Genomic DNA, 27,749 nt, shown 5'->3' on the forward strand with positions numbered 1-27,749 from the left:
TTTTGTAACTGGATTGCTTTTTTCCACTCCAGTGCATTCCCTTCACTTCCTTATCAACCCCTGTAACAGACTCATTATCTTTTTTTAATTTTAATCCTTTAATTTTAAAAAAAGTTACAACCCTCTGGCTTTGTGTAGGATTGCAGGATTGGGCCCTTTCAAAATATGACATTGGAGAACTTGACTGGAGAAGAAATCTCATTTTAAAATGCTTTCAGTTGCTTGATCATTAAACATTTGCTCTTGGGGATAGCACTTACTAACATAAAGTCAGCATAACTGTCTCATAAAAAAAATCAAGTTAGTTTGACAAGATCTATTTTCCATAAACCCAAGTTGATTGGCATTAATTACATTACCCCTTTAATTCTTTATTAATCAAGTCCCATATAATCTGTTCCATTATCTTCCCCGGGATGAATGTCAGGTGGACAGGACTATAATTACCCGGATCATCCTGTTTACCCTTTTTAAAAATTGGCAGAACATTAATTTTCTTCAAGTCTTCTGGAAGTCCCCCAGTGTGCTAAGATTTAGTGAAATCAACATTAATAGTCCAGTGAGCTCCTCAGCCAGATCTTTTAAAACTCTTGGGTACAAGTTATCTGGACCTGCTGATTTAAAAATGTGTAACTTTAATAGTTTCTCATTAACATCCTCCTGAGATATTAGTGTAATGGAAAGAAGGTTAACACTATATAATAATACTATCATCTTTTTCCCCCCAAATACAGAACAGAAATATTTATTGAACTCTTCTGCCTATTCTACATCATTATTGATAACTTTACCATTTCCATCTGTAGTAGAGCAACACCATTGTCAGGATTCTTTTGTTCCTAATATATTGAAAAAAACACTTTCTTATGATTCTTAACTCTGCTGACCAAAGATTTCTCCTTGTGTCTGTTTGCTTCCCTTATCAATGTTCTATAATTCCTAACTTCTGATTTATATTCATTGCTATCTACTTTCCCATTCCTCCATGTGTTATATATTATTCTTTTATTTTTATCGCTGCCTTCACTTCCCCTCTAAACTATGTCATTTTTTAAATCAGCACAGCTTTCTTCCTCAATTGTGGGATTGTGGCTTTTGGGTCTTAACCACAAGGCCATCCTTCTTCTCTAGCTTTGCTTGTTTAGCACTGTGGCTCCAATTCATCACTGTGGGCCCAATTCAGCAAACCACTGCAGCATGTACTTAACTAAAAAATTACATATTAAAATGTCATGGATGAACACAATTTCGTTGGGCAGAGTGGGATACAGTTTTGTTTTTAATAACTTTAAAACATACATAAGGTTGCTTGTATCTTCATTATCTGCATGTTTAAATTGTATTTTATATTTGCATAATGTGTATTTTTTGGATTGTTTCAGTGAAACAGAAATCTCTGGGCAGAGTGGACCAGTCCCTCAGGTAAAAAACAGTCTGTTTACATTTCTTTAATATTTGAATGCAAATAAAAATGTTCAGTTCAGATTTGTCATCTAAGTTTCAGGGCCTAATGTTGCACTTCACATTGACTGCTTTGGGACTTTTGCCTTGGACACTGATTCTGCAATGCAGATCCCTGCACAGAGCTCAATGCAGGATTAGTCCTTTAGCAAGGAGTTCAGGATTGTTCCTGGCATTTTATTTATCCCAGGGTTTCATAGGGATAAGGATAAAATCAGGGAGAAGAGAGATCAGACCGCTGGAGCCCAGCTAAGGGACACAGGGAAAATAGGAGGTGTGGGGAGTTCTTTAATGGTTTCCTGATTCATCTCTTCCAATTTAAACCATGTACTGTAATTTAAGAAATTGGAGCTCAGGTCTATGAAATGAAGTTATACTTAGATCTGAAATGAGAAATGTGCCTTATAATGAGCAGTAACTGTAATGTGTGCTTGGACATGGGAGCAATTCTTCATTCCTAGTACACCCAAACCTCCTATTCCAGGAGCTTTGGGGACACAAGAAGTGTAGGATCAGATGTTATGTGTTCCCTGGCATTTGGACAGAGAAATTTAGCAGAAAAGGAGATGCTTTCACAGGCAGAGTGTTGAACTGACAGTCAACTCATGGTCCATGCTCCCATGAGATTTTTGCCATTATCTTCAATGAAAGCAGAAGGAGGCCTCACATTTGAGGATGTGAAGGATTTTTACCCCATCACTTATGACAGGGATCTTGTTGTTTTTTACCCTTCTGTGTGAAGTATTGTGCTTGGTCTATTGATTAATTCCAATGGATGGTTTCCTGCAGGCATGGGGGTGAGCACTGGTGGATGTCACCTGTATCCTCAATTTGCATATCTCTGTAGTACAATCAGGTGTAAACAGTGTGCAGGTTAGGAGTTCCCAGTGCCTTTCAGTGATCCTCTCAGATGGGATTGGGGTTTCATTTTGAATAGATTTGGAAAAGTGGAAGTCCTGGGATTTCCCTCAGGAGTAATTAGAGAAATGCTTATCTGAATTGGCCTCCCAAAGAGACAGTTCTCTGGCTTTCACCTATTCATTGGCACTTCTAGGAATATTTAAACAGCAAACACTTGTAAAAAGTCATTCCTAACAAGTAAATAACCAAGTTCTTTTCTATAGTCAGCTAAAGGTCTAATAAATCCGTTGTTAACTAAAATAACCACAGATATCCAGGGGATTGAAGGCCATTAGAAAGCTATAATTTGCATGTGGAGTAGTTTTCAGCAGCAAAATTTAAGTGTAGAGGAGGAAGCTATAAGGGAAATGTATTCTGATTTAAAAGAACAATTAGAATGCAGCCTGTGGTAATGACAGCCAATTACATGGATCATAAGTTTGTGTCCATATCTTGCAAGTTGCTGGGGGTACCATGCTCAGCAGGACTGGCCCCAGAGATCTTTTAACGCATTCAAACCACGAGTTATTTTTGTCTTCAGTAAATATGAAAATAGTTCCCTTGCTGACACACCTTTTATTTTATTTTCAGTATTACCAAACATCAGCGATTATAGCATAGTCCCGCTATGAAGTGTAAAAGGGCACAGAACGCCCCCAGACTGCATCTTGTGTACAAAACAAAAAATAACATATAATAAGAGTTACCCCAGCAAAACATCTGTGATGACATATTCAGCACATTATTTTGTCAACAGCACAGCACAAGTACTTGATGGCAGAAGGATATGCTTTGCTTTGAGGAAACATTAAGATATAACATCCGAGTTAAATAGGGTGTGATTACTGTTTTGCCACAGTATTTAAATTTCAGAGAAATAAAAATAGAGCCATTTAGATCACTCCTGCCAGTTTTTTTCCCCGCCTGTTCTCATTTGGTGGTTTAACAGCAGCTTTGAGGAAAATTAGAGTATTTTTACAATTGATAGTTTCCTTTTTTAGAAAGATTTATAGATTGACCACGACAACATTTTGAATTCCAAAAGAGAAACATCAGGTACACCAGGGAATGAAAAGACAAACAGGAGTTAATCATGCAGAACCTGATTTGAAGTGAATAGAATTAGAATCCATTTTAAAGCCACATTTTAGATTATTCTAACAATTCCATGCCCAAAGCTTCAGATGCATTTTATTACAGTAATCTAGGGTTTACTTGAACACATTTTGCAAATACACTAAAATACGCGTCTATTCCCTAGTCATCTGTTTTGCTAATTATAATAGTAACAAAAATTTACAGTTCATTTCAGTGTATTTTCCCCATGAAAGCTGATTTAGATGATTTTTGTTTCATGCTCCCTGCCTGAAAACAAATGCTATATACTAAAATGAAGTTAGTATTATAGTGAAGACAGAAGGGTGCCTTAGCTGGACAAATGGGTATTTGAGTGTATTCAGGAGAATACTGTTTATGTAGAAGGATAATAAATATGCAGAATAGATGGCCAAAGGCCTAAATTACAACCATGCAGACCTTTGAAAGAGTATTTATAGGAGCACACACAGGAAAATAAAACATCTCAGGGTACGGTTTCAGGGCTATGCCTACCCTGTAGCACCCCCTGCTGACCTAGTGTGGCACCGCAGCACTTCCTGCCTCAGTTTCCCTTCTCTCGGGGTCCCTTAAGAACTCTACACAGTCCAAAAGTTTGTAAGACAAAATTCCCCTGCTGTGGTTCTGCTTCATTAAATATAAATACACTTGAAATAAAGTCTTTTCTTTTGGCTCAGGCCTTGCACAGCCCTTGTCATTGGGACCTGTGGTCTCCGGGAGCTCCTCTCACTTCAAAGAGCTTCTTTCTCTGAGGACCTCCCTACAACTGAGCCCAGATGGTATTTTGTCAGGCCAAGGTGCTTGTTATTCAGTTAACTGCCTAGAAATACTCATTCCCCTTAAAATAGCTTGTCATGGGTATCCTGGGCCTGGACTCCCTTAATGGGCCCAGCTAACCCTGTGACAGGGACAACACTAAGTTAGGTACCTGGGCCCCAGGGGTTCTCACAACAATTTCTTGGGTGGCCTCAGAGTGTGGCCACCAGCAACTACTCTGACAATTTTTCCTAAAATATTTAATTAACTTTAGGAAAAACAAATAAATATGCACATATACATGTCCAAATCATAGAATCATAGAATATCAGGGTTGGAAGGGACCTCAGGAGGTCATCTAGTGCAACCCCCTGCTCAAAGCAGGACCAATCCCCAGTCAAATCATCCCAGCCAGGGCTTTGTCAAGCCTGACCTTAAAAACTTCTAAGGAAGGAGATTCTACCACCTCCCTAGGTAACGCATTCCAGTGTTTCACCACCCTCCTAGTGAAAAAGTTTTTCCTAATATCCAACCTAAACCTCCCCCACTGCAGCTTGAATTTATGTAGGATCTTTATTCCAGATTCAATAATAAAAATAATTTACAGTTGTCTCTATTCTTTACTGGGCCTAAACAGAATAGAAACACAAATAAGGTGCTTTATATGTTCTTGTCTTTTTTCTTACGTCTTTTGCTTTTTTTTGGTTGCTTTTTTTTAAAGATGTGCTAGCTACTAAGTCTGTTATGAAAAGTGGTATTAACAAACGTACAAATATCACTTTTCACAGCAGACTTACTAAGCCCCGGCAAGCCTGGGGACAAATTAAGCCCTGGATGGGGAGGTGGATAGGGAGGCAGTGGGGACCAGGGACACTGGAGGGGGGAGTGACTTTGGGCAGAGCCCACCACCGTATAGCCGGGGAACGGAGCCTGAAGCCCTATGGCTGGAGCCTGCCACCCGCCACCCAAGGGCTGAAGTCTGATCCCATCAGCCTTGGGAAGATGGGGAACTTACTGGCTGCTTGCTCCTCCAGCATGTGACCTTGGGTAGAGGTGGGCAGGACCTAACCACTGCCGGCGCTGGCGACCCTGGGGTAGGGGGCCGCTGCTTCCCCTCTCCCCCCACCACCCAGGAGGCTGTGGCCGCAAGAAAATTCCCTGGTGCCCATAGGTGCCAACTTCCTCTCTGCCCCGTGGGTGCTCCAGCTCTGCAGCACCCATGGAGTCAGTGCCTATGCTGGTGCCCGCATGCGACCATAAATTGAACTGTGTATTTAAAGTGATATTTCCCCATTGAGGTTTGCAACCACCACCAGTTTATAATTATAGACACTGCCAGGTTAATTTTATTCCTCTGTAGAGGACCCACATGAGGCTTATGCACCATTTAAGCTCCAGTTCAGGTCTTTGGAACAAATTTTATTTCAAGAATTTAAGTGGGATGTAAGTGGTGTTGTGACCTTGGGTAGACCTCTGCACAGGGGGAATTTTACCTGTAGTTCTTTTCATCTTCAGGGGCCTTTACAGATATATTAACACTCATGTCCCTCTTTGGGAAACTGAGGCAAAAAGGTTAAGTCACTTTCCCAGAGTCACAGAGTGAGCCAGATCTGGAATTAGTACTCAGTCGTTCCCAAATTAGACAGACAATACTGTTTGTTACAGAGTGCTGGGCTGGGACTCCTGAGCCAGCCCTCTGTTACGCCAGCTCCAATTAAGGAAGGTAAATTGGAGCTGGCTAGAGAAACCTGTGCCTGACTGGTGAAGGGGAAACAGCTGCCAGCCTAATTAGCCTGGGGTTATAGACAGGCCCAGAGGAAGGAAGCAAGGGGAAGCTGGAGAGAGGAAGGAGAGTGTTAGCGCTTCCCTCCTGGTCATAGAGACTGAGAAGCTCTTAAGGCTGAAACCTCCAAGCTGTAGACGGTGAGAAGGTGGTGGCATTGAACCCTGCAAATAAACTGCACCAGTGATTGCAGAACCTGAGAGTCTCTGAGTGGTTTTTGGAGCAGAGCCAAGGCAGGAGCAAAGGGGGCCCTGCTATACCCTGTTACACTGTTCAAACAAATAATGCACCAGATTTTGGAAAACAATCATACTTTTAACCTTTGTTTTGGTAGATTAAAGTTGATAAGGTTAACGTTTTATGACAGTCTCTGATATCCCATGAAATGAGCAATCATAAACCTGTACTGCAGGATAGAGTACAGTGCCGTAGTCCCGCAGATAAGTAGCACACAGAAGTCATAGTCCAGAGTTCTTGTGCATGTGGAGATTAGTCAATCCACATGGTCGTGCATCTTAAAAAGCAAAAAGTATAGAGACATTGCAGAAAGAATAGCATAAGATAAATACAATTTACTGGAAAAGTTAGCCATTCCAGAAGTGCTAGTTTGTAATTCAATCAATAAAGACATTGGGAGAAATTCTGCTCTCAATTACACCAGCGTAATTCCATTGAAGCCACTGGCGTGCCTCTCTATTTACACCAGGGTGAATGAGAACAGAATTAGTCTCATGCAGACCACTTTTCTTTCCCTCCTCCTTTTCATCCTGTGGAACGGGTTCTCCGTTATATGCAAGAATAAGAGAAATAATGATAGATCCTAATTGTGCAGATTCCAGTCTAAATCTGTTCTTAAAGAACAGCGTACTTAAAGACCCCCTTCTGTTCACTGCAGCTGGCTTACTCCACAGGCCGCTCCAAAGTTTCTTCATTCTAAATGAAAAGAACCACCCAGTAATGTGTATTTCAGTTTGGCCTGTAATTCATTTCTGTTTATGCTCTCAGGTTCTCACATCTGTTTGGTACAATCCTCAGCTCGGCCTAAAATCTCTCCATTTCTGTCCCTAGTGAATGAGGCAGGGCTGGAATTCATGGTCCCTGACTCTGAAGGTCAGCCTACTGTCCCTAGGCACGGATGGATATTCTCCTGGGCAGCACTGAAATTTAGTGCTATATGTGTTGCCATTCTTTAGACCTTTTTTTCCCCGGTCATATGACACAATGATGTAAGTTAAGGAAGAATTTATATTGAACTGCCAACAGCAGTGGACAATCTACTGCAGTTCTGAGTAGTAGATGAGACATAGCAACCTTTGGATTTATTGCTTAGCAACCTCAAACACACACCCAGGCGTAAAACTCACAGCCTGGCTCCGCAGCAGGTCTGAGAAATCCCTAATTCACTTGTAAGTTTTCTAATGGCTAGGAACTGATGGGTGTATATTAAATTCTCATTCATCTGCAATGCCTCTCTGAAAGCAGGAGGAGACATTTCTGGTTTGATACCTGCCCGGAAGGTAAGAAAAATAGTTTTTCAGTAGAGTTCCAGGAAGTGAAATCACAGTCGTTTTAAAGGTTGATTTTAACCAGGACTTAAAAAAAGAAAAAATACTCCAAATATGTTAGGCACAATGGCATCGATCCTCAAAGGTACGTAGGTGCCTAAATACACTGGAGGATTTGGGCCATTGTGATGAATCAGATAAAACTCCATCTGAAGCTCTTTGGGGAAAGACAATTATTTTTTGAGCAACGGCAGGGCTAAACAAATTCCCAGACTGGCCTCTTCTTTTGAAAGCACTTCAATAACTCAGAAATTCCCCAAATAATCACTTGGAAATTTTTTTACAATAAATAAATAAATAAATAAATCTCTAGTGAAACCCATCTTGATTATGAGCGGATTTTTATCTTAGTGATAATATCCTGAATGCAGAGAGGTAATCAAATTGTACTTGTGCGTGGCTATCGAGCACAAATGTTTGGTACACAGAAAAGGAGCCAGGAAAATGGTATCCTAGTGAAAGGCTTGTCTTGCTTTCAATTTGAACAGTATGAAGAGCCTTTATATCAATTTTTGAGTTTCATTGGTGTTCAAAACTAGCTTGTCTTTGTACATTATGCTTGTTACCACCAGGGCAGATTGTACTTGGGAATAGTCTAAGCATTTGAGAGCTGTGTGAATTATGGGCCAGATTATCTGCTGGTGTAAATCAGCATAGTTGCATCGAAGTCAATGAAGCTATGGTAATTCATATTAACTGAGAATTTGGCCCTGTAACGCTTGACAGATGCAAGGTTTGGAGTATGATCCTGACACTTTGGGGGCGAATGTTGCTAATATTGTAATAATTATTGACTGTTCTCATGTTCCTCCTTCTCCTAGTTTGCTAATGGTTCTGGTTCCCTGCTTCCTCACCCCAGTTTTGGAGTTATACCACTGGCTTAATGGAATAGAGAGTCAAACCCATTGATTATTTGCATTTCTGTAGTGTCTTTCACTCTGTGTAAAGGCACCTTACAAACATGAATTAATCCTCACAATCACCCTGGGACGTAAATGTGGGATATGTAGGGATCGCATCAGTCGTCACTGAAATGCGGTTACCTCTAGAGTGGAATGCAGCAACTGTTTCAACAGTGCACAGAAACACTGCACAACACTGTAATGAAATGAAGAAAAATATCATAACCAGTTGAAATTGCAACGGTAGTTTATGTAGGCACAACATAACTACTTCATTTAGAATTTGGCCAGGACATTGGGTTAACACCCCGATGTCTTACCAATGTTCCAAAGGAGCTTGGTTTTACATGTTACTGAAAGAAACTCACCTAACCAACGGCAATCCAATGGGGTTGACAAGTTCCCTTCTTGCCTTTCGAACTCCGTGCTCCTTTACAGTTATATCTGCTAACGGGAAAGACAGTTCTCATTTTTATAACCCATTTCTTGGGCCAGGCAAGCACCCTGACATATAAATCCATCCTCCCCAACCCCCCAGGCAGATAATCACCACCCTGCACAAATGACTAGAGGGTGCCACCAGAACTATCAGAAAGCCACCCAGAAATTTACCGCTAGGGATCATCATACCCATTTCAGGCAATATTTGGACTCAAACCCTGGCTAGGAACCAGAAGGTCAACATGCTAGTAATTACACTAGTGTGCCAAGATGGCCGTATATCACTTTTGTCCATTTCCTGAAAAGCTCAACTCTTCAGAGCAGCTACAAGTATTTAGGAATGAAGTGGAAATAGCAAAATATATCAAAAACAGTGCTACTGATATGGCTACTGAAAGGCCATAATCAGCCAGAAACCCCTTTAAAGGATGCCCGTATTCAGGGCGGTGCAAGTTCAGGGCAGAGTTGCAGCCTTAACTTGGAATTACCTTGCTTTGGTCAAACTGTCTCAGAGACGTTACTGATATTGAGATTATCCTTGTTGTTGTTTAGCCCTGGGTTGGGGGTGTTTTGCAGGATGGTGATGGTGTTTTGGTCTCTGAATTGGCTAGTAAAGTCAGATTCTGCCTGCATTCCCGGTGTTCAACTCCCATAGAGGCAGATGAGAGCTGTGTGTATGAAGGGTTACAGAAGTAGCTTTCTAACTGTGGCTCATGCACCACCTCAGGACCACACAGTCCTTCCTGGTGCTCCACAGAATGAACATTATGAGAGACCAAGATGAAGGAAGATAGGGTCTCTGAGATTAGGGTTTGTCTACACTTGAAAGTTAACGGGGATTAAGGTGGGATGTAAATTTAAAGCACAATAGCTATTCCTGAATAACTCCATGTGTGAACACTCTGTTAGCTTAACCCACTTTCAAAGTGACCCACAGAATGAAATGCTGGAGAACAACTCAGCCTCAGGATCCAGTTTAATGTCTCATCATCTTCCTAACACAGAGCTCCCTGTCCCATAGCAGGGGTGGCAGATCCCAACCCCATAGAGAAACATTCCACACTGGAAAATGGGCAGAGGACAAACATTTGCAAAAAATGAAGTAAAGTAGGCGTTGTATCTGCCTCATTGCTTCCCAGGGGCATGGGAAACATGGAGACAAAATGGGCAGTTCTGAATAGCAGAAAATAGGGGTGTTGATGCTACATGGAAAACTCCCAGCCTCAGGCATCTGTTACTACACACGGATTACTTCCTGTATCCCATGTCTTATGGGAATTATTAGAAAAGTTGGAAACAAGGAAGGGGAACTGAAGGAAAACATTCAAATGAGGGGGAATTGTTGTCTAATGGTTAAAATGGGGGACTGATAGTCAGCACGCTTGAGTCTATTCCCAACTCTGCCTTTGACTAGCTAGGTCACCTTGAGCACCCTTCTGTGTGGCTCAGTTCCCCATCCATAAAAGGGAATACAAATATTTAGCTCCAGTATCTCTCGGGGGCATTGTGAGGCATAATTAATTAACGCTTGTAAAGCATTTTAAGCTCCTCAGATGAAATGGGCTGTATTTATTTAGGAATGCAAAGTAACAATTTCTGAATTAGAAAAGGAATGTAAAAGAAATATCTACTGATTGTTTTCTAACTGTATAGATTTGTTTTCCCTTGTATTTTCTATCGTACTGCCATGTCTTTCAGAATTACATAGTGTTGATCTGCTTTTGCATGTATCACAGTGAAATATGGCTGCTGTGCCAGATGATGAAGGCCAAACTCCTGGACTGAAACTCCCCAAGCTTAGTGTTCAGAGTATGCCCATCAGAGCAAAAAGGAGAAGCCAGGAGAGTGCTACGCTGCCAGGTCTCAGGAAGGATGCTCAATGGAAAGAGACATTCTATGAGAAGGTACAACAGAGAGCGTTGAATCTACAAAGGGAAAAGGTGGAAAAGATTCACGTACGTAAGGCAGAGGAAGAAAAGATAAAAAAGAAAGAACCTCTGGACTGGCTGTCTAAGGAATGGCTGAGTGAAGAGAAGATGACAAGGGACACCAGGGCTTATTTGCTCGACAAACTCCTACCCACATTAGTCCCAGGAGTAGAAAAATTGTTAATGGAAGTGGAAAGAAAGAAGGTGCTTGAAACAGACCAAGATTCACCCAAGTTTGATCCCATTAATTTTCTAGGAGAATATCTGATGAGGCATAACCCTCAGTTTGACACATCTGCAAAACTAGATCCCTACAAGAGAGGGATGAAGGCTGTCATGGAGGAGTTGAAAACTCAGGTGCCTGATACAGCACTTAACAGGTGAGTGAGTTTAAACTATGCTTGGTTGTAATATACCCTTCTCATGGTATCTCTGTATTCATTTTAGAAAAAGCAGTACATTCCTTAATTGGATACAGTGACTGTAATCTGGGATGGCAAAAGTGCATCCTCCGGCACCAAATGAATCCCCTGGAGTTCTGTGCCATGGCCAGCAGCTGTCCTCTTCGAGTCTTGGAAGCAAGAGAGATGCCAGCACATGGCAGATATAACCAATCAATGGCTTATGCAGATTTAAGGCAGTGTCCTACCCCAACTGTGTAGGTAGTGCTTGATTTGACACTGTGCACATGAAATGAGGACACTTTATGACCTTTCTGGACATTTTTAGCACCAATGTTAATAACATAGGCCGGACGCTCCTGAGGCCCTTTTCCCCTTATGTCCCTCCAAAGAGAATGAAAACAGGGTTAGCCAAGTTCCTCTGGTGCCCATCCTGAGGATTTCTCTTGACTGGACCAAGGGCAGGGCTGTCTTGGTTCTCCTTGGGAACTCCCTCCAGGAAAATGTTTGCTACAATCCTTCTATAGCTATGTTCATTTCAGATCCGTTCACCTTTAGCCATTGTAGGCTCTCTTTCCGTCGGCACTTCCCTTTGAATCATTATTGCCCATCCTAACTTAGCAGATGAGCTGGTTTTCTCTGCACAGTTTGGTCCAGTGTTATTTAATTCATGTATTTTTTTCTACAGCATTTCACAACATGAGGAGATTATAAAATTCAGTTGCATTAATAAATAATACATTCATCTTGATTTGTCAATTCAGAAAAATATGCAAGTGAACATCTGTGTTAATGAAAGGCACCAGAGTGGGTAGCAATAATGTCAGAACTACTCATTAACTTCCCGATCACTTTATTCCAGAGTCTGTTTTGGTAGAATAACAGGATTTGTATAGTACTCTCATCTATTTACATAAAACTGAAGTCAGGTTTGGGTGTCAGGAATTAAGGAAAGGAGATGTTGACATAAAATGTCTCATGTCTAGACTCTAAACTAAGATAATGGAAGTTCCCATTTATTAAATGAATAAAGGAATATGGTTAAATCTCTCTCTCTCTCTCGTATTTCTAATGCATATGCTGTTGTAGTACATAGGCACATACATAACCTATACCTGATACAATTAAAGCAGTGATAAATGACTCTTATGAATTGCACTTAACTCCATTTACCTGCCTTTAAATGTAGCTAGACTGGTGATCAGCACATGAGCACTCAGCATTTTGGCTTGCCATTTATTATGAGATTTATGATTTCATGCTTTACCTTTGCTTTGGGCTGGTAATTCCAGTTTAAAATTTGGGAGTCAAGTTCTTAGTTTGACCAATATGGAAGAGTCCGAGAGCTGATGCTCAGGAAATCTGTATGAGGAGTCACAGCAGTTAGCCTCTCCATGGCTGTCAGTGCCAGGGGATTTACACAGCCATGGCAGTAACAGGTAGTATCATGGGATTTGTGTTTGCATTATTTTAGGATTTCCATATTTGTGTCTGGCAGGATCACATGATTAGTATGGTGTTCTTAAATCTGGGATACTTGTGGCACCTTAGAGACTAACAAATTTATTTGAGCATAAGCTTTCGTGAGCTACAGCTCACTTCATCGGCTGCTACTCTGAAACCTGTCATTAAATCTGGGGACTCCATAGCTGCACTACAAGCTTTTGCTCCCACCATGCTCTGGTGCATAATACTTGCCATGAGTCGCTGGCTTTCCAAGTAGAACAAATTAGGAGAGGAATGGCAAGGGGAGCTCAGAATGGCTCATGTAAGCACCCAAAGTTCAGGAGTGAAATCCTGGCCCCATTGAAATCGATGGGAGTTTTGCCATTAAATTCAGCAGGGCCAGGATTTCACCTCAGTTGCTTATCCAAAATTTATCCACCCTAGCTGAACTTTCTCTGGCTTCTTCCATCCCCACCTTAACTGTGACCATGCTGGGAGGCCGGGAGTTCATGAGAGTGGGGTGGGAGAAGTTCCTTTTTATCTGAACCAACTCACACCTGAATTAATGTCTGGTTTTGTTCAAAGGATGCCAATGCATCCAGCTGATTCATGCATCCATATGTGGGAGAACAGGGGCTTCCTTCCTTCCTAAACATGCTTCTTTGTGCAGGGAGTCACCCTAAAGATATCTCTGCTTATCATATGCATTACTAACAAATGTGTTCCTACCATGGTGCATCTACCCAGGACTGTTATAACCAGATGGAAACTTCTGCAGTGGGACAATCTTTGTCCTGCACCCAAGGACAAAAGGAAAACGCATTTACATGCCCTTTCAGGACCACATGGTAATAGCTGGAACAAGCTTCCTAGAGAAACAAAATTGCAGCACACTGCATGTATAGCACATACCGTCCCTTGCGTTTGGCACTGCCCAAATTAATCATCAAAGCAGTCTGGCAACTCTTACATTGGAGTTAATCCTGCTTTGTGTTTGCTAATCATTCCTGAAGAGGGGCTGATAGTTGAAATGTTTCTAAGTTTATTTCCTGTTTTTAAGTTACAGAGAACTTTCTTGATCCATTTAATTTGGCAACTGGTACATCTCTTCTTTGCAGCATTATTAAAGCAGTCCAGAAAAGGGAATTAGGTTTCCCAACACCCTGCTCCATTGTATCATGGTGTTACGGGTTGAATTACATCAGAAAGCAGCTGTCTTTCAGTTAGTCCCATAGTTTGGCTTTTTCCTAGCAGTGAACAGGGCAGTTTCCCCGTTTATTTTGTGGATTTTTTTAAGCCAAGTGCCATTTGAATTTAAAGGCCCTTGTCAAGGAATTTTTAATGTAATTTTTGCCCATTGTCATTTATAAGTTGATATCTGCAAACTGAAATCTTTTTCCTTGCCTTAATATTTATTTCTTCTTGTATGTACATCTACCTGCCATTTGTTATAGAGTGAAGTCCTGCCGTCACCGAAGTCAATGGCAAAACTCCTGTTGACTTAAACAGGACCAAGTGTTGCACTTGAGCAGTGAGCCTTCACACACAGGTTCCGTTCTGTAGGGTCGGTAATAACTAAGGTCTGCATGGTCTTGATAAACGTGTACATACTCTGAACCACAGGGCATTACTTACACTGAGCCAAATCTACGTGCTCGTCTTGTGGCAGAAATCTGCTGAACGATATTAATTATCCCTATATTCTGCACAGCCTGGTAGTCCTTCCCGCGTCCAATACACTCAGGATTCTCCTAGAACAGGTGTGGAGAAGGCTTCTGTTTGCAGTGTTATGGGTTTACAGTGGGACTCAATCCAAGCAGTCTTCCTTCTTTTCATCTCAAAGCGAAAGCAAAAACACTGTTGATAGATCAGCGCAGAAGCTGCATCCATCTTCAGCTGACGTTTGTTATGATTTTATCCATAGATGAGCTAGCCCCAGAATTTCTGGTGTTGCAAATACTAGATTCAATGCCCCATGTGAGGCTAGATGTGGGAAAGATTTTAGCAGGGATTTTTATTGACACAGTGAAGGCCCCCGGGAAAGCGTAAAGAAAACAGAGGCGCATCCTGTCCTTGTTATATTGGTAATTAGAGATGTTAGTACACTTACTGCTATGTAGGCATAAGAAGCCAGAGGCTCAGACCTTTACCTCTTTGCGGTTAACAACTTAGCCACATGTGGCCTAGTCCTGAGAGGTGCTAAGGACCCACAGTTTCCACTCAGCTCTTCAAAATATCTGGCCATTAATTGGGCAGTGCCAGTGGACAGCAAATATTTAAAATGTAAGGGGCCAGGAGAAGTGAGAAATAACTTTTTTGTGGTAGTTGGGCAAGCCCTTTTGTAAATTCCCTAATTTGGCTGCTCATTCTGAGACTGGATCTGATCCACATATCTCACCATTTTATCAAGATTAGAAATGATCCCAAGTGAAAACACTGCAGAAGGAAATGAAGGAACAGATCAAGACAAAGACAGCTCTGTGCCATTTGGAGCTGCAGGAATCACCTCCAAGAATCCCGTTAAAAATAGGGCTGTGGAGCCCTGAGGCCCAAGTGAAATCATGAGTGTTGCAGAAGGTCTAAGAGGGTTAAGTTTCACAAGACTCTCTCGCGTTCATTCATTCATATGCCTCTCACATACTGGGCAACTGAGTGACTGATGAAGAAGCCTCCATGATAAAAGGTCATGACTTAACAGTGACCTAGTGATAAATATTACTGTAGCCAGTGTGTTATTATAATATGTTAAATAGGCCTTATTATTTATTAATTAAAATGTAATTGTTTTATAATTGCAAGCCTTGTTCCTAAACTATAGTGAGAGGTCAGGGATAGTATCAGATTATCATCACACCTTAAGTGAAAAAACAATCTTGGAGAAGAGAGAAATCATCTGGTTAAATTACAGTCCTGGGGCCAGACTTTGCTCTCAGTGAGAAGAGACAAACAGGAGTAGCGCCACTTACTCCTGCTAGTTATAGACTGGCGTAACTTAGAGCAATATCTGGCTCAGTGAATGCACAGTACATGGGTGAAAGGAACAGTTAGGAGCTCTCAATACAGAGACAAAGACTCTTTAACAATCCATTGAAATGGGAATAAAAAACTCCAGACCCTCTCCCCCCATAGCTGAGCTGTTACCCTGTAGCTATAGGCATAATGAGTGCCATTCATGGGGTTGTTTTCCTGAAGACTTTACTTATATTTTACAAAAGAAAAAAAAATCTATACATGATCAGTTTAATAAAATCCTTTTTTCCTGGGTACAAAATGGAGGACTGGCAAATGCCCTTCTGATAGGTTAGAGAAGGAAAACAGCTAGAATCCAGAAGAAAGAGAGGGACTTCTGGTCCAGGCTTGCAAACCCTGTGTTCAATAAAAAACAGAAGCATGGTAGGCAAATTATCCCTGTCCTAAAGCAGTGAGGATTTTATTGTGCAATAGCACTTTGGAAAATTCATTAAACATAGTTCATTGCCAGTGCAATTCTTAGAGCCTATGTACCATTTAATGTGAGACAAATGCATAGTAATGCAATTTTGTTGTTAAATTATGTGAAGCAAAATTATACCCCTCAGTTCCTGCTAAAATGTTCGGCAGGAAAATTGAAGAACATCTCCATAATTAATGATTAGCACCATCATAGAAAGGTGCATTCATTAAGGGCAAAATCCACCCTTTGTGTAACTCTGCAAGTCACTAGAGTTGCACCAGGGATAATTTTGTCCCTAAATGTCTGACTGTCTCTGGGCTCAGAGAGAGTTCCATGCACCTTTCACAAAAGGCTCTCTCTATAGTGATGTACTTGATACTCAAGCTCTGCATTCAAATTATTAATTACACTGGCCTTCAGCAGAGACTTCCACTTCATGACAAACATTCTCGCCTTCCAAGAGCTGCCTCATGAAGACATGGATTGTGAGTGTTTATATAGAGTTTGACTGGTAGTTTGTTGCCCAAAAGATCAACTACTTCAATGGGGAAAAGACCTAATGTAAAGTACAGGAATTACAGTGTGCTATTACTTCCATTTCCTGCTGTTCCTCAGGAGAGGTCAAACCAAGCTTAGCTCAGCCTATGACAGTAACTTTATGATCCATACGCCCATGCCTTACAGGCTAGCCAGGATGAAGTCTGAGGTAAAGAAAAACCGTGAGCAAAGGGAGCAGGTGGAGAAAATCAAGTCTCAGGTGACAGAGATGCGAAAGAAGGCCCTGGCAGTGCAGTTCAAAGAATGGACATTGGATGTCAGTGGAAGGCTACCACTCACACTGGTAACTAGGGCAGATATTCACAGAAACACTGCTATGTTTATACCCGGGAGGAGGAGAATGGAGGCTATTGTGGAAGTGAGTTTGCTATGTTATATAGCAGGAAGGGAGAGGAAGGATGGTCCAGTGGTTAGGCACTAGCCTAGGACCCACGAGATCTGCCTTCAAGTCCCTGCTCTGCCTCAGACTTTCTGTGTGACCTTCAGGAAGTGGCTTAGCCTCTTTGCCACAGCTGCCGAATGGGATAATAGCCCTGGCTTGCTGCACAGGGGGGTTGTGAGGATAAATCCATTATTGTGTAGTGCACAGGTGCTACCGTGATGGGAGCCAGATAAGTGCTGCAGATAGTTTTATATCTCTGAGCCTTGGGTCTCCTGGCGGCAGCTGGTCACAACTCAAAATCTACCTCAGAAGACACTGGGTGGCTTACTCCCATCCTATCCTTTCAGGGCCACCATTAATTCCATTGTCCCCCTTCCCCAAACCATTGACTCACTGTTTGAGAAGACGAGCCTTAAAGCCATCATGATGGACCAACCAGTCTTGGGTGCTGGTACAGACAGCTTCCATAGATGGCGAATAAGTCACCTGCTGTGAAACTCTCCTGACCCCCACTAGCTTTATGGGCTATACAAAGCACATAACATAGACGTGACCTGAATTTCTGTAAGTGATGAGAGGCCTGGGAGGCGGGAGGGGGGGAACCTAAAGTAATGTTCGTTAGGATCGTCTAATTTAATGGGAAAATTCCAGAACTGCTGCAGTGTGCCTTCTGTGGTCTAGCATAACATTCCCATTTACTTACTACAAACACTTTAAGGGTGACCTCTTCAGATCACAGGGCTCTGGGTATGGTCTGTGATGCAGTCATCCATTCTCAGCACTGGGGTATCCTTATGTTGCCGTAAAGATTTGAGGAGCCCTGGGCAAAAACAAAGCAGGAAGAAAATAAATGGCAAGACATTTCTGAGAAACCAATTGCTATGGAGCTGCTTTATCTAAATCTGTTCATAATCAAATGGTGATAACCCGGGCCAGAGTGTCAATGCAGGGAAAGCAGGTGCCCTTTTTCTGTTCAGGCGTGGGGAGAGAGAGTAACACTACAGCTACTTTGAGTTTGAAAAGGAGTGGAGATGAGCAAAGAGTGTTTCTATGACTCAGGCTTTTAATTGTTGTTTTGATTTATAGGTTCAGAGTGCCCTGAGGTCATTTCTGGATGTCATTTCTACTCCTTTGAGAGCAGGGCCAGGTAAGGTCACAAATGTTTTCTTTGGTTTTATTTTCCTTGGTCTGACTTCTGGTGCAGAATGGGAGCAAAAGGAAAGTAGGTATGGAATCTATAAGGACAGTCATGGTATACCAGCCACGATTCTCGCTTGCAAGACTTCAAGTGGGGAGGGGCAGAGGGTGAACCATTATGTTGTCTTGGTGGTGTTGTTTTTTTTTTAATAAAATTATGTAAAAATAACATCACAGCTTGTGGGTCCCCCACCCACATGACAGCACAAAACCTGAGTAAATGTACTTGGCACAGAAGATCTAAAAAGGGCTGGGGAACAAGGAGTCCTCTCCCCATCTGGTGGGGTCTCCTGATGCAGATGTGCAGCCTTGCTACAGCTATTCCTATAGTCCATGGGCTATCATAGTAGCTGCAGCCCTGTGTGCCCACAGGGATCTAGTCCGTTCCTTGTCATGTTCCTGACTTCCCAAGTCCATCCCCATCACAGGCCCCTCTTCCACATTGCTGCAGAGCTCTGCAGGGTGAAAAGGCATGCAGAGTTCCTCTCCAGGGCCTCTCTGTGTCCTGCAGCTCCCCCCAGATAAACTGGACCTGCACCAGTTCTATTCCGTGCCCATGGAAATGGGGGAGGGGTGCAGCATTTGGCCCAGTCATTTTAGACTAAGTTGATCTGGGCCTCTCTAGTTGCCAGTAACAGACTCACAGGGCCCCTTCCTAAGTAATAAAACTCTGACAGCGGCAAGTAGCTTGTCCCTCTTCCCTTTCCCCTACATTAGCCAAACCTGCTCCTCATGTGTGCATGAAAATCAGCTGAAGATCCCCCACCCCTTTCTCATTTCATACTAGGGCCATACTTGGCATGTTTGGGGGTGGGTAAAAAATGAAAGCATGGCATAGCTGTTACCTTCTAGGGCAAATCCTGAAATGTGCCCGAGAATTCTGCGACAAGGCTCATCTTCTCTAGGCATTTCCTCTAGCCAGCAAAAGGAATGACAGTGACAATACATACAGGGCCCACATACCAGAGCATTCAGCACTGAACTGATTTGCATAATTCTCATCCTCTTTATGGCTTACGCTTGACATAATTAAATAATGATAATTGCATAGATAGGGCTAGAAATGTTGAAGTGGCAGTGTAAAGACTGTTGTCAGACCTTTAAAATAAATAGAGGTATTATGATAATCAGTAACAACAAATCTGTCTTTGCTGGAAGATGTGAGGCTATGTAGGACACTCGAAAGCACATTGCAATCCTCCTCTGGAAATAACCTTTCTCCACAGCTTGCCTTTGCCCAGTGATAGTAATCATTGCCCTGAGTATTCATCTTAGACTGGTAGCACACAGTCTGAATGGCAAACCCAATCCTCAGGTGCTATTGTGGGGCTGTTGGGGATACTGGTACTCTAAGAAAGAAGGAAGTTCCTGGCCAGATGGTTACTCTGCAGGCATTCTAGGCACTACTGGCAGTATTTTACTCATAGCCCAGCTCTGTTTCTCTGTGTATTTCATTTAACAGAGTCCAATACACTAAGTGAGCACTAAGCCGTGTTTTATAGTTTCATAAAGATAATGTATAACTTTTGGATGTCTTAAGGAAGCAAGAAATATGTACGTTCCACTGAGAGTGTTCTCATTATTCCTGATGTTTCACTCATCATATTGTAGAAGTAAGAATAACAGAGTAATAATCCCAACAGAGAGAATATTTCTTCTTTCAAGACTTCCCATGCAAATCCTGGGCATTTCTTCTCAGCTCCACTACTGTGGCCCAGAAACTGGCCAAAAGGTGGCTGCAAAGGTTGTAAAGTAAACAGGAATATCTATCTCCATATGGCCGCTAGAGTAAAAGTCTTGTTTTCAGAATATGGAAGCTCCAGTCCTTGCTGGTAATTCCAAAGTCAAGCCACAGCTGCAAGGAACCTGACTACTGGGTCCCAGCATGTAAGGGAACTATACCCATTCATTACATCACAAGCAGGCATAAGCAGATGTAACTCCCATTGAAGTCGTTGTGATTTACACCTATTTATGTCTTGTTTGAATCTGACCATAAAAGCTTGTCTGCACCAGCCTGTAGTGCTTGCCTTTCAGAAGGGGAATTGCAGTTTCTCAGCACTGGAAAGGGATATAAGAATCAGACCCAGCCAGTATTTATATAGCCAGGAAGTACACTACTTATCACGAAGCAGAGCTGAACATGCAAAGTATATACAGGTGCTTCAACTCCCTGCCATTCGCAGCCACAGGCCAGAGTAGCCCTAGGTAGAAATACAATTCTGCAAAAATACATCTGCCTATTTTCTGTCTAATCTTCTCTCCTTCTCCATTAGAGATCTACGACAGGAAGCTGGAAACCATAGATACACTGGGGAAAAAAGTGAATGAGGAAGAGTTTAGGGAGGTGAGAAGCTAAATAACTGCACCTGAGTCAGAATTCTATTCCTGTTATTGATGCCTTTTAGGAGTGTTTCCTCCCCTGGTGGGTCCTGACAACAGAAGATGAGAGGACTCCCCCTTCTCCCCAGCCCCAAGCTGTGACTCTGGCAGTGTTAGGTCACTCCATGTTCCCAGGTCACCATTACTATCTGCTAACATCCACATACCCATCCTTATTTTGTAGATTTCCCCCATCACTCCAGCAGGGTGGAACATTTAGCTTCCTCCAGAGTCGCTGCCTGTGTGGCTCTATGTGTAAGCGGGGGAATAGTCCCGCTCTTGTGGGGAACTTTACTGGCTTCTGCACGACCCCGGTGAAGTGGGCTAGCGAAAGGATCTGAGTCCTCGCTCCCACTTCCTTCACCCAGTGGCCTCCCTGCCCTTGAGGACTCCCCTTCCACTCTCCTGTCTGGCAGAGTCCTTGTAACCCCAACAAGGCTGGGCCCAGGATTCCTGGGGGGCTCAACCCCCAACCCTGCTGTGGTCACCTAGGACAGGGGCTAGGGTGTCCCCACTCTGGGGTACTCTCTCTGCACTGGGCACTTCTCTGACCCACTGACCATTACATACAAGTTAAAGCAAATGCAAGTTATTTAATCAACAATTAAATTTAAAAAGAATAAGGGAAAAATGGGAAAGGTGAAAGGAAACACATCACCCCGCTCTGTGGCAGGGAACATCACAAACAGTGTCTCTGGAACGTCAGGGCAGTTCACAGTCTGCTCCTTGTAAGTCCCAGGCCCCCGCTCAGGCCCTGGCTGTGCTGCAGGGATGCTGTGGGTTGGACGCTTGCTCTGGTGGTGGCCACTCGCTCTCAGGCTCTAAGTGGTAGGACCCTTCTTCCGAGTATCACCCCCGCCCTGTCCTCCCCGCCCAGTCGGGGTTATGATCCAAGCCTGGCCTGCAGAGTCTCTTGGCTGAGGCGTCTCCCTGTGCTGGGCCTGCTGCCCAGGGTCCCCCTCGGTCTCCCCAGCTGCTCACCGCACCCAGCTCCGGACTGCTTCAGCCCCAGCTCCACCACTCGGTCTCTGCCGGGCTGCTGCTGCTGCTCTGCCTCCAGCTCCCTGGGCTGCTTCTCTGGGCCCTCTGGCTCTGGTTGCTGCAGCTCTGCTCCCAGGACAGGTCTGCTCTGCAGGCTGCTTCTCTGACTCTGCTCCCAGCACTGACCTGCTTCCTGGGCTGTTTTCCTGGCCCCTCTGGCTCTGGTTGCTGCAGCTCTGCTCCCAGGACAGGCTCTGCTCTCTCTGGGCTGTGCCTCTGGCTTTGGGGCTGCAGCTCTGCTCCCAGGACAGGCTCTGCTCTCTGGGCTGCTTTTCTGGTCCCTCTGGATCTGGCACAGCTCTGCTCCCCAGCTTAGTTTGAGCCCCGGCTTTCTCCTTAGCTCGGCCCCACTCTGTCTGTCTGACCCAGGCAAATCCAGCTCACACGGAGGACGGGACCTCCCTGACCTCCTGACTCCCTGATTAGCCTGCCTGCCCTGTCATTCAGGCTGACCTGGAGCATTGGCCTCTCCCCATTGTTCCTGGGGGCTGTCAGTCTCAGGGCTCTGATTCCCCATCGACCCTTCCCCCTTTTTAGTCCTGGGAACTAGCCACCAAAACACCCCACTGAATGTTAGTAAGGGGGCAACAGTCCCCTTACATATGGATTAATTATGAGGGATTATTTTAAAAGCCATGTTGTTAAAACATCTCCCTGGCGTCCTCCTTAGCGTGCGCGAGGACACCACCTCTGCCATGCTGTAAGGAGCTATGTTTCAAATTACTCGTGAATTCAGATTTTTCATCAACAGCACACAGGAGACGGTCTCCCAATGTAACTAGCATTCTAATGTAATTAGTATGGTTCCCATAGTGCTATTGTTCCTTTGGGAATTCTGTTAACCAAAGTACAATACAACAGAAGGCTAATCAGGGATGAACAGCATTATTATTTTTGCCCATAGAGTGAGTATATTTTGCCACCATATGGCTTTGGTTTAAAAGCCACACCAGGGAGCATACAGAACATAAGGTAAGTGTTCGGTATCTTTTGCAGGGAACTTAAGCAATATTAACTCCTGTCGCAGAGGAGCTTCCAGCATGTTGTCCATCAGACACAAGGATTCAGTGGTGATGATTGTGGTGCTAGGCTGCTCCCATGCATCTGTGGGGAACTAGGATAGTAGTTCATTTATCACAGCAAACAAAGAATCTCAAAACGTCAAGTGTATCAGCCCTGCCTCCTCATCCTCTTACCCCCAACCCCTCTGTGCCTTGGGTTTTTTCTAACCCAGCATGCTGTGGTTTAATTCAAGGAAGCGTCCCCGACGGTTTCCTATTTCGTGAAGGTGGTGGAGCGTGTGTGGGTGGTATGAGTGAGCATGTGGGCCTGAACATGTGTGTGCATGTGTATGTGAGCAAGCATGTGTGTACTGTCAGCACGTGGCTGCATGCATGAGGCTGAGTGATGGTGAGTGTGTCTTTGAACTATTACAGTGACAAAGCTGTAACCAATGAAAAAAACAACCATATAAATACAGCTGTCCCTCTCACTCCATCTTCCAGCATGTCAGTCTTTGTGACCACTACCTGCTCTGGTAACAGTCATATAAATGACCAGTTTTCCAGTTCCAGTAAGTCTTTGTAAACTTGTTCTATTTCTATAACTCCCAAAGGAAGGTGGAAGACAAAAGATGTAAGTAATCTTAAGAAAATGCTACTAAGACTGTAAAAATCAGGATATAAATGTATGGTTATGATTTGAGTTCTTATTTACCCCATACCCTCGTGTATCAGAATTAAATGTGTCTTCGGTGAGCCAAAAGTCACTCAGGACATTGGTTGGTCGTATGCCTGGGTCACTGCCCCATGGCATAAATTTAAAGCAAGGCGTGTGTAGGGGATTACTGTACACTCTAATGCATCCACATTAACTCTGCTACTAATGGTGCTGTTAATCTGCCTGAGCTGTTCCCATAAATCATTGTGAGCAGAATATATAGCAAGTGCTGTCATCTAGCGGTTAGAGAATAGAAGACAAAACTGGCTTGTGTTGTGGTCTTGGTCAACTCATTTAAGATCATACTTTCTAAAATGTCAATTTATGTCTTCAATTTGAAACCCAAAATTGTGGGACAGTTTTGAAAATGTACCTTAGACCTGTGTCTCATATTACGTATTGGTAAAGTGAGGATAAGTACTACTTCCTTATGTTCTTGTGAGGCTTAAGAAATTGTTTGTAAAGGGCTTCATTTAGATGAGAGGGGCTACATAAACCCCGAGCATGATTATTATAAATTCTGAACAAGTGCGCCAATAGAATCGCAAAATATCAGCCCAGATGGTCGATTCTCCTTTTAGGCCTGCTTTGGGACAGCGCTCTATGGGCAGAATAACCTGGTGACCTGCCATTATATGCGCTCTCTCTTAGCCTAGCCTGTCGTTTAAGAAGCTGTCCCCATCCCACTGTGCTCAGACTTCTAGGATCTACCAAAATAGGAAAGAATTCACTCTAGGGAACAAGTTACAAGTAAATAAAGGAAAAATAACACCAAAAAGTATAGTTAAGAAACATCACATATGTGACTTTAACTCACCAAAGTCAAGGAATGTAGTTAAGGATTTCATTCTATCACATTTCCCTTCGTTAACTTAAAAACAACTAAATCAGTTCAACCTAAATTTACTGGAAAAACTCTCTGTGCTGAGACTTTACCAGTCAAGTTTCCACCTACAGTAGAGCTAGATTTTATGGTTGGGCTATAAACTGTGAAAAGGAACATTTAGACTAGAAATGATGACAGCCCTTAACTTAGCAGAGCTAGTGGGTGCAGTTATGATAATTAAGAACAGAGCATAAAGCAGCTGTGCAGAGACTAATCCCAAGCGACTGTGTGTGATTTCTTTGCCTTCTGCACTCCCGGGAGAGTCACATGTTCAGTACTTTGCATAGAGATGCATTTTTGTGATAATTTGTTGAAGATTTCTTTTTTCAGCATGAAATTATATATTTTAAAATTTAACCTCAATGTGACTGCATTTAATTAAGGAAACGATTGCAGATAATGGAATCTCAAAGAATCCCTTTTGTCACTAAAAAAATATATGTAAATCCATAATCTCTGCAATATATGAATGAGTTCTGAATAAATTCCTATTACGTTCAGTCTAGAAGAGTGCTTTAGATAGCACTGTGTGTACTATTTGTTTTAACTCACAATTGAGGCATACAGTAATAGAAATTAATACTAATAGAAATGTAAAGGACCTACAAAGTCAGCTCAGCTAGTCTTATTTCCAGTCACTGGAAGATTGTTTCTCCAGGATATTTTTCATTGCTTTTTCTAGTCCAGTTTTAAATGATTTAAGTGATGTGGCTTTCACCAATTCCCTTGGGAGACTATCCCACAGTCTGAATAGACATCACTGTCAGGACATTTCCTCCTCCCCGCTCCCCGTATTCATCTTAAATTTACCTTTATTATCAGTTTGCATCATCCTTCTGGACGACTGAAGAGAAAGATCTGGCCCCAGACTGATGTGGGCCTTTTCACAGTTGGAAAGTATTGATTGTTAATGGAGCTGAACATTAAATGGCTCTTTTTACGTTTTCTGTCTTGAACTCAGGGCAGCTCTGGGTTACTTAATGGCTGTTACAGAGTCAGTAGTGAGACCTCACACATTGGTGTTCCTGAGTCGGAAAAAAGGGTCGCTCTTGTTCGTTGTATTATTGTGTCCTCAGGAACAGGGTGGTGGATTCTTTGATTTTAAAAGTATTTAGAGCCCTCTGCCCCCCCCCCCCCCCATGTATAAGAGAGGTTAAATCGTGGGCCTTCATTATGAAATGGAGGGACTTCAACACTTTTAGGGCCCGATCCAAAGCTTTCTGCAGTCAAGGGAAAGACTCCCATTGACTTCAGTGGGCTTTGAATGCGGTGCTTAGGGCTAGATTCTGCTCTCAGATCTACACGCGGCTTCATCAGATTCCACGGGGGTCCACAGACACACATCAGTGGCCGAATCTGACCATTGCCTTTAGGAGTATTTATTAGCAACCTAAAATAGAGTGACTTGTTCAACAGAGAGAGGCAGATGATGGAAGTGGAAACTTTATTAATAATAAATAAACAACAATTGTGTTTGTCCGCTTGTATAGCGCTTTACACTGTCAGAGTGCTTTACAAACACTAGGCCAGGTCTGCACTACCACTTACTTTGGTATAACATATGTCGCTCAGGGGTGTGAATAAGCCTCCCCCTGAGCAATGTAAATCACCCTGACCTAAGCACCGGTGTGGATAGCTACTGCTTCTCACGGAGGTGGATTTATTATGCCGACGGAACAACTCTCTCCCATCGGCACAGAATATCTTCACCAGATACGCGTCAGTGGCGCAGCTTCTAGTGTAGACTGGCCCTAACTCATTAACGTTTACTAGTCTGAGGCCTGGTCTACACTGCCGCGTAAGCTGACCTACGTTACGCTACTCCAGCTACGTGAATAACATAGCTGTAGTCGACGTAGCTTAGGTTGACTTACTGCGGTGTCAACAACACGCTGCGTCGACAGAAGACGCTCTACCACCAACTTACCTTACTCCTCTCATTCCGGTGGAGGATCAGAGTCGACCAGAGAGCGCTCGGCCGTCGAGTTAGCGGGTCTTCACTAGACCCACTACATCGACCCCCGCTGCATCGATTGCAGCAGCGCTGATCCCCGGTAAGTGCAGACATAGCCTAAGGTGACACAGACTAGACAAGCACTGTCCCAATGAACCACTAACTTAAAAAGGCAGAGAAATTAATTATTAAAATGGGCTTTGACTCTTGGTGATATTTAGCGGACACCCAAAGGAGAGGATACCTAATCACTACCCATGAATAGCTCTGAGAGTGAGAAAGGGAATTTAGCAACCATGAGTGCCACCTGGGAAGGTGTGTTATGAGAGGAATGACTCACAGGTCAGGAATGAAATGTGTCCTTTCACTTCATGATAGGGGAGAGAAAGAGATAGGGACTCCATAGCAGAAAGAATCCGAGAGGCTTTCATGTTCCTTTCTTCCAGCACTCTTAGATATGTAATCTCACCTTCCCCTTGTTCATGTGTCTCCCGTTTGCACTAAGGAGTTGCACTTGTCTTAGGGGTGAACTCATGGTACTTTTCTGTTGGCTCTCTCTTCTTCTTTTCTCTACGGCTTGTTTTAGTGACTATTCTACCTTTCATGCCTTCACCATCATTCCTAAACAAGAAGGAAACAGTTTTAAAATATATTTAAACATTTGAAGCAAATATTTTTTTCAAAATAAATTCTATTTATGTCTATAATAACACAACTTTTGTCTTCTATATCACCTTTATCTCAACATTTATAAACATTAATTAAGCCACAACATTTCCCTTTGAAATAAGCATTTTTCCCCTCATTCTAAGATGAGGAAATTGAGGCACAGAGATTTTAAGGGCCAGATTTTCAAAAGTGAGTTCTAATTATAGGTGTCTTAATTTTTAGGTAGCCAGCTTTAGAGAAGTCAGTGGGAGCTAAGGATGCTTAGCACCAGATAGGACTCAGCCCTTCATGGGTAGCTCAACATGACCTGAGTTCCTTTTCCCAAAATGCATAATTTACCACCATGCTCTGTGAATTGAATTCTAGTGCCTGCTCCCAAATTCGCCCATAGAGATTTGGTTCTGATCTCACATCAGTGTAAATCAGGAGCATCTCCACTGAAGTCAGTGGAATTGTACTGGACTGGTGTGGTGTAGCTGAGATCAGAATGATCTGTACCTTTTCCTTTCCGCTTGTCTCACCTGCTTCACTGACTCCCTGTGACATGAACCAACAGGTGCAGACCTATCTGAGAAGGGCTATTAAAATGATAAAGCATAGGACCTTCTTTGACATTTACATAACACAGCCTCTCTTTCTAATAATGGACCAAATCCTCCCTCCAGGGGACTGTTTGACTAGTAGGGGGATTCCATGAGCCCATGGGCCTGAGGGTTGCAATAGCCCCGTTGCTGATGCACCCCTGCTCCACAAGGGACTGAGCCAGTGGATCAGTGTAATCACAGGTCCACTGCTCCCTCCTCCAACCCACCTCTATAACTTCTCTCTC

The 27,749-nt window shown here is 43.0% G+C and overlaps 1 protein-coding gene and 1 long non-coding RNA gene across 2 annotated transcripts in view; one reads left to right on the top strand and one right to left on the bottom strand.

The window, feature by feature from the left end:
* Positions 1-7,190: 7,190 nt before the first annotated feature.
* EFCAB5 (EF-hand calcium binding domain 5) overlaps positions 7,191-27,749 on the top strand; it is a 53,001-nt gene continuing 32,442 nt past the window's right edge. The window contains exons 1-5 of the mRNA XM_043530906.1: positions 7,191-7,533; positions 10,661-11,232; positions 16,817-16,973; positions 18,159-18,219; positions 20,546-20,616. Of these exons, the coding sequence (XP_043386841.1) occupies positions 10,667-11,232; positions 16,817-16,973; positions 18,159-18,219; positions 20,546-20,616 (855 nt within the window). The 5' untranslated portion in view covers positions 7,191-7,533; positions 10,661-10,666. The remainder of the gene's footprint in view (positions 7,534-10,660; positions 11,233-16,816; positions 16,974-18,158; positions 18,220-20,545; positions 20,617-27,749) is intronic.
* On the bottom strand, positions 13,321-26,866 carry LOC122463165. The gene is made up of 3 exons (XR_006286252.1): positions 26,721-26,866; positions 17,776-17,892; positions 13,321-14,535 (listed from the first exon to the last, which is right to left on the bottom strand). It is a non-coding gene; the product is annotated as an uncharacterized LOC122463165 (long non-coding RNA).

Source organism: Chelonia mydas, chromosome 17 (assembly GCF_015237465.2).
Source record: "Chelonia mydas isolate rCheMyd1 chromosome 17, rCheMyd1.pri.v2, whole genome shotgun sequence".
Classification (NCBI taxonomy): domain Eukaryota; kingdom Metazoa; phylum Chordata; order Testudines; family Cheloniidae; genus Chelonia; species Chelonia mydas.